Genomic DNA, 7,683 nt, shown 5'->3' with positions numbered 1-7,683 from the left:
ATGCAAACATAATCATGGCCAAAACACCAGCTAAACACTGACATTATTTCATAGGAAGAAAACAAAGTAAGCTTTTGAAAAGTTGTGCTATGTTTACATGCTATGCTACTGCAAGTCATATGGTGGGCCGGTTGCAATATGCGAAAAAATACTAGGATTAAAACAAGAATGATACATTCTGTATATAACTTATGAAGCAAAACAAATGTATTGACCTGTCTATTGTTGTTTATGCTTTAGGTCACATTATCTGACTTTTTATTTCATATTAGTATTTATGAATACATTATTAATAGGCATATACAGTATATGATCATTTGTGTTCACCCAGGACTTCTTGAAGACTTTTCAGAATTCATAATTAAATTGACAAATCATCCATCCTTGGTATGGCTAAAATTTGAAGAAAAACACTTAATAAATTACTTCGGAATTCTAAAATTTTCATTCTTTCATTACTTAATGTCAGGAAAATATACACAGTTCGTTTTTCACATGGAATGGATGCCATAATTTTCGACTTCTGTAATTGTCCCGCCCTGATCTTAGAGAGCCTTTTTATTCTCCATTTTGGTTAGTTCAGGATGTGACTAGGGTGGGTACTCTAGTTTTTATTTTCTATGTTGGCCTGGTATGGTTCCCAATTGTTGTCTCTGATTGGGGATCATATTTAGGCAGCCTTTTCCCACCTGTTGTTTGTGGAATCTTGTTTTTGGTACTGTGCCGTTTAGCCCTACTAGACGTTACGTTTCGTATTTGTTGTTTTTTCGGTGTTCATTTAATAAATTAAAATGTACGCCTACCACGCTGCACCTTGGTCCGATCCTTCCATCGACGAACGTAACAGTAATAACGAGTACATTTCTAGATTTCTCTTGGACCAGTAAAAAAAAAAGAATGACAAGTGAAAGTTCTTCCAAAGTTTCCTTTTTATTTTCATCAAATCAACAGTAAACACAAGGGATAATTGTATTAACGCAGACATATTCTCACAATAGTGATAATGGGTGATTTTGATGGTTGGGATTATCTTCAGGTCGGGTTTCATTGTTTGCCCTGCCTTCATTAACTCCATGTTGAAATTCATTCCACTAAAAAGGTTTACTCTATGAATACACTCAATGTATTATCAAACGTGCTCTACATCATATTTTACTATGGGCTATAACCAAACAAACGAAATCTGCTTACGCATCCATTCCTGTACAATAGGTTTAACATTACGTTAAAGAGCATCTAGGATTAAACAAACATAATTTCATGTGAATGACAGAGCTGGATCCTAATATGCATATGCTATAGAGATATTTCACTGGAAAAAGAGGGCTATGTGATAAAAAAAATAAAAAATAAAAGAGTTACATGTGTAGTCAGGTGCAGGGTTGCAAATGAGTTGGTTTGTCCTGGTCTTAAAGTCTGTGCATTGCAGCAGACAGCAGCAGGAAAACCAGGGTCATTCCAAAAGAGGAAAACACACTGTTTACCACTGGAGACATGGATGAGCTTAGAACTGTGGACATAAAAATGGGATTCCCGTTAAAACACTTGAAACACATGTACAATTTATAATCATCATCACTATCTGAACAAGAGTTGCCTGGGTGAGTTTAAGACAAAAGTGACGGTAAAGAACACTAGACACTAGTCCTTTCTGCCGTAATTGGTTTATTTATGTTCAACTGTGTCCCTGTCTGACTTGCTATGTGTTGCTCTGAATAGAGTGACATTGTGCCCCCTTATGTCAAGTGCATGGTATAGTGAAGTGACGCAGAATGAAGATGGGCAGCTATGATTGTGGTGAAATGTTGAGCGTGACATGTCAGAAATATCAGTAGGTGATGTGTTGAACTGACCGCTGACAACGATGGAGCTGGCATTGATACGGATATCTATATTCCCTTTGTTGACTGCTTCCACCAGAACATCTTTCACCGAATTAGCAGTGGGTGCAGTCCCGTTACCAGTAGGTCCAAACTCCATTCTGCATTCTGTGATGACGGACCCACGTCTGTGAATGCAAAACAAGGAATAGAGCTAAGGTTAAAAAAAGTGGCACAGTCCCTAAAAAGTGGCTGAAGTAAATTGGAAAAAGGACAATTTGTGCATCTATTAGAAGAACACCCAGATCATTATTGAACTCAGGCTGCCACTCACCTGAAACTCAACACAACAAGCTGAATGAAACTTCTAAAGAATTTGCGATAGAATGGCTCAATCTGAAAAGCAAAAAGAGATGGTATGAAGACTTCAGGATCAAGACAGAAATCACAGACCTTAGAAGGTTCATAGCTCGGAAATTTGAAATCAACGAACTTTACAAACTCTATTTGGTGCTTGATTGCAAAAAATGACCTTACCGCGTTTTTTATAGTAGTAGCCCGATCCCGGAAAGCTTGCGAGGTGTTGTTTGAGAGAGTTTCGGTGAAGGTCTCATCTGAACTGAACACTAGAAGCAAAACATTTGGGGCTGCGGTGGTTGTCGGGGCAACGGCAGCTGTGGTTGTTTGTAGGGCAGCTGTAGTTGTTGTTGGTGCACGTGTGGTTGTTGTTGGTGCACGTGTGGTTGTTGTTGCTGCACGTGTGGTTGTTGTTGGTGCAGCTGTGGTTGTTGTTGGTGCAGCTGTGATAGTTAAGGGGGCAGCTGTGATAGTTATGGGGGCAGCTGTGGTTGTTGTGGGAGCTGCTGTCGTTGGATTAGCTTGGACTGAAAAACAAATCAATACATTCATATAATAAATCAACATCTGTATTTAATTTGAATGTATACCATTTCTAACATCTTGTGCATAATCTTTTTCTCTGTGGATACAAATTCCTTGCGGATTACCACACACAGTTTTGCAGCACAGTAGTGCATAATTGTATGTGTTGATGTGCCGTAGTCAGGGCACAGGCCTTTCAGGGGCAGACGTCCCAAATGTAATTTGTTTTTGTTTTTGCAACGTCACACTCACTCATCATAGGAGGCATTTAGGACGTCTCCTAATGCGGATGGCTACATTATCCTAATGGCTAAAATATCCTAATGACTATTTTGTATTGTTTTAGTGAGTATTTGTATTGTGGCTGTGTAATTGTCCTTAGCTGCCTGGGTGCAAATTTGTTTTTGGCTGACACATTTACATGGATGTTACATTATTGTAATATTGATGTTGATTCATGTGCATTGTCCCCTGTAAATAAACAAATACAATTAATGTTGCTGTGATCATTATAAAAATTCAGAAAACAAAACATATTTTAAATAGGTTTAAAGATTAACTTATTGTTTAACCAACCACAGTGTCATATTTAGAAAATGCTTTTCGGGGAAAGCATACCTAGCCCAGAACATACCTAGCCCAGAACATACCTAGCCCAGAACATACCTAGCCCAGAACATACCTAGCCCAGGACATACCTAGCCCAGAACATACCTAGCCCAGAACATACCTAGCCCAGGACATACCTAGCCCAGGACATACCTAGCCCAGAACAGTAACCAGCCAAGCAGAAGCGTTACAAAACTCAGAAATAGAGATACAATTAATCCCTTACCTTTGATGATCTTCATATGGTGTTAATCAGAATACATTAATTTACTCAATAAATGTTCCTTTTGTTTGATGAAGTCTCTTTATATCCAAAAAACTAACTTTTGTTAGCGCAGTTTTCTTCAGTAATCCACAGGCTCAAACTCAGTCAAAACAATCAGACAAAAAAATCCAAACTGTAGCCGTAAAGTTCATAGCAACATGTCAAACAATGTTTATATTCAATCATCGGGTTGTTTTTTAGCCTAAATAATCTATAATATTTCAACCGGACAATAACGTCGCCAATATAAAAGGTAAACAAGAAATGTACATGCGCCTGAAAAAATGCATCAAAAATTACTTCTGGTCCAGCACTCTTGCGCATCAAAACTTCCAATTTACATATTGTCGATTAAACTGGTCAAACGATGTGCAAAATCGAGCTTTATGATGGTTTTAGCATGTAGAACAAAGAGCAGCGCTAACAGACAAACCAGCTTCAAATGCTGGATCATGGAAAAAGACGTACTCCAAATCGGCCGCGCGCAATAGAGTGCATGTTTTTCAGAGGGACACGAGCAATTTCGCCCGCCAAACGTGCAGGGCTCGTGGGATTCTCACAATGAACGTGCCATTTGAAATCTGACATCGCGCTGAACAGATAGAGACTGTTCCTGGATCGGTAGCTGCCTGGGAAGGGTGGGGGCCATGACGTCAAAGTTGACCCAACTTTTCTCTTCACAAGAGAGAGTTTGGGAGAAAGGCTGCCCTGAGAGTTCTGCTTTACATACAGACATAATTTAAACGGTTTTAGAAACTTTAGAGTGTTTTCTATTCAATAATATTTTTTTTATATGCATATATTAGCAATTTTGTGAAAAAATATTTTCAGTTTACTATGGGTATGCACTTTCTCCAACGGGGGCAGTATAGAGGGGTAGCTCTAAGAGGTTATTAAGAACAGCCCTTAGCCGTGGTATACTAGCCATATACCACACCCTCTCATGCCTTATTGCTTAAATGTATAATGTTGAAGTGTGCAAGAACTGACCAGTAATATTGAAATTGGCTGAGATGTTGATACTCAAACTTCCATTGGTGATCGCAGCCTTCAGAGTACTAGCCACGGCATCAGCAAAAGGTGTGGTCGCATTAGCAGTTGTGTTAGCGGCAGCAAACTCCAGCTGGGTGTCTGTGATGATGGAACCATTCCTGGGGTGACAAAACAAGGCATAGACCGAATATTTTATTTTTTATAATTAGTTTGGTGGTTATTGATAGCAGTACACTGTTGTACTAGATATTTAAAACTGTTTAATGGTAATACTGATTTAGAAATAAATGACACTGGGTATACAAAAGGGTTATAAATGTTACTGACTTTGTATATTGAGTGTTACAGCTTACTGACCTGAAACCCACCACAATCAGTCTTATGAAGTTTGGGAATTGTGCCTTAAACAGAGGCTCAAGCTGAAAAACAAAAATGATAAAGAGTTATTCAGTGACATGTGGCAGACAGTAAATACTGATATGAATATGAAACTATTGTTCTATTTGCTCAAAACAAATCCCAGAGCAACATTTCTCCATTATCCATAATAGCTATCATTGACTAAACAGCATTCCTCTAATTAATGGGCAACTCATCCGCCTGGTAGAGGATATTTTTCAAGAAATTCTAAAAATATAAAACAATATTTCAATAACTTCATTATTCTAAAATGCTGTTTTAGAGGTCAACCACATTTTACAGTCTTGTAATTTCCCATGTTATGCACAATTGGTACTGTTATCTGTGATAAATGATATTCTGTTTTAGCAAACTTTCACTTTCTGCTATGAATGTTTGAATGTGTGTTTAAAAAATACAGGAGCCCTATAATGAAATCCACACGATCATTTCACTAAAAGTAATTAGTTGAGATTATCAAAATATGCCAAACAAAATTGAAATTTAATTTGAAATTGGTTGTCAAAGCAAGCTCAATGGCCCAGATGAGCTGCCTTTAATTTAAATCATTACTGTGGATACCTGGTACTTTCCTTTTGCATGGTAAACGAGGATCTTACCGCTTTAATTGTCTTCGTTGCCAGACTCTGGAACAAAGGTGAAGAGGTATTTGTCAGATCAGGACTGAAAACCTCATCTGATCTGAATACCAGGTTCAAAACAAATGCGAGCGAGGGTGTTGTAGTTGGAGCGGCTGTGGTTTTTGTGGGGGCAGCTGTGGTTGCAGTGTTGGCAGCTGTGGCTGTTTTGTGGACAGCTGTGGTTGTAGTGTTGGCAGCTGTGGTGATATTGTTGGCAGCTGTGGTTGTGGTTTTGGCAGATGTGGATGTAGTGTTGGCAATTGTGGCTGTTGTGGGGACAGCTGTGGTTGTAGTGTTGGCAGCTGTGGTTGTGGTTTGGGCAGCTGTGGTTGTAGTGTTGGCAGCTGTGGTTGTAGTGTTGGTTGCTGTGGTTGTAGTGTTGGCAGCTGTGGTTGTGGTTTTGGCAGCTGTGGTTGTAGTGTTGGCAGCTGTGGTTGTTGTGGGGACAGCTGTGGTTGTTGTGGGGACAGCTGTGGTTGTCGTTGTTGCATTTCCAGTTGTGGTGGGAGATGCTGCAGATGGAGTCTGTTTTACTGAAAAACAGTGAATGCATTTATATAATGAATCAACATCTGTATTACATTTTCGTATACACCATCTCGTGCATAATATTTTCTCAGTAGAACACTAATTTCTTGCTGATTACAACACACATTGTGGCTGCATAGTGTTGCAATCTTGTGGTGCTTTCGGAAAGTATTCAGACCCCTTGACTTTTTCCAGATTTTGTTACATTTCAGCCTTATTCAAAAATGGATTACATAGTTTTCCCCCCACCCTCAATCTACACACAATACCCCATAATGACGAAGTAAAAACATGTTCTTAAAAATGTTTGCAAATGTATTTAAAAAAAATGAAATATCACATTTACAGAGGTATTCAGACCCTTACTCAGTACTTTGTTGAAGTACCTCAGGCAGAAACTACAGCTTCGCTTCTTCTTGGATATGATGCTACAAGCTTGGAACACCTGTATTTGGGGAGTTTCTCCCATTCTCCTCTGCAGATCCTCTAATGCTCTGTAAGGTTAGATGGGGAACTTCGCTCTACAGCTATTTTCAGGTCTCCCAGAGATGTTCGATCGGTTTCAAGACCGGGCTCTGGCTGGGCCACTCAAGGACATACAGAGACTTGTCCCGAAGCCACTCCTGCATTGTCTTGGCTTTGTGTTAAGGGTCGTTGTCCTGTTGGAGGGTGAACCTTCGTCCCAGTGTGAGGTCCTGAGTGCTCTGCAAAAGGTTTTCATCAAGGATCTCTCTCTAGTTTGTGTAACAGTATAACTTTAGACCGTCCCCTCGCCCATACCCGGGCGCGAACCAGGGACTCTCTGCACACATCGACAACAGTCACCCTCGAAGCATCGTTACCCATCTCTCCACAAAAACTGCGGCCCTTGCAGAGCAAGGGGAACTACTACTTCAAGGTCTCAGAGCAAGTGACGTAAATTATTGAAACGCTAGTTAGCGCGCACCGCTAACTAAGCTAGCCGTTTCACATCCATTACACTCACCCCCCTTTTGACCTTCCTCCTTTTTCCGCAGCAACCAGTAATCCGGGTCAACAGCATCAATGGCGACAGAATAACTTTACGTCCGTCCCCTCGCCCATACCCGGGCGCGAACCAGGGACCCTCTGCACACATCGACAACAGTCACCCTCGAAGCATCGTTACCCATCGCTCCACAAAAGCCGCGGCCCTTGCAGAGCAAGGGGAACTACTACTTCAAGGTCTCAGAGCAAGTGACGTAACCGATTGAAACGCTAGTTAGCGCGCACCGCTAACTAAGCTAGCCGTTTCACATCCGTTACATTTGCGGCGTTCAACTTTCTGTCGATCCTGACTAGTCTTCCAGTCCCTGTCGCTGAAAAACATCCCCACAGCATGATGCTGCCACCACCTTGCTTCACCTAAGGGATGGTGCCAGGTTTCCTCCCGACGTGACGCTTGGCATTCAGGCTCCAATGCCATCATTCAGTTTGCTGATGATACAACAGTGGTAGGCCTGATCACCGACAACGATGAGACAGCCTATAGGGAGGAGGTCAGAGACCTGACCGTGTTGTGCAATGA

General features: G+C 40.8%; 1 protein-coding gene across 38 annotated transcripts in view; it reads right to left on the bottom strand.

Annotated features, from left to right (window-relative positions):
* Positions 1-911: 911 nt before the first annotated feature.
* The window catches only part of LOC118382080 (mucin-5AC-like), a 37,875-nt gene continuing 31,103 nt past the window's right edge, over positions 912-7,683 (bottom strand). For 37 of the 38 annotated variants that reach the window (XM_052464527.1, XM_052464558.1, XM_052464561.1 and 34 more), the window contains 7 exons: positions 5,589-6,142; positions 4,927-4,988; positions 4,567-4,727; positions 2,358-2,704; positions 2,155-2,216; positions 1,854-2,008; positions 912-1,510 (listed from right to left, as the gene is read on the bottom strand). In XM_052464527.1, the coding sequence (XP_052320487.1) occupies positions 1,410-1,510; positions 1,854-2,008; positions 2,155-2,216; positions 2,358-2,704; positions 4,567-4,727; positions 4,927-4,988; positions 5,589-6,142 (1,442 nt within the window). In that variant the 3' untranslated portion in view covers positions 912-1,409. The remainder of the gene's footprint in view (positions 1,511-1,853; positions 2,009-2,154; positions 2,217-2,357; positions 2,705-4,566; positions 4,728-4,926; positions 4,989-5,588; positions 6,143-7,683) is intronic. The other variant, XM_052464564.1, reaches the window with a different exon arrangement.

Source organism: Oncorhynchus keta, chromosome 16 (assembly GCF_023373465.1).
Source record: "Oncorhynchus keta strain PuntledgeMale-10-30-2019 chromosome 16, Oket_V2, whole genome shotgun sequence".
Taxonomy (NCBI): domain Eukaryota; kingdom Metazoa; phylum Chordata; class Actinopteri; order Salmoniformes; family Salmonidae; genus Oncorhynchus; species Oncorhynchus keta.
The sequence above is the reverse complement of the archived record's forward strand: the minus strand, read 5'-3'. Positions and strand labels throughout refer to the sequence as shown.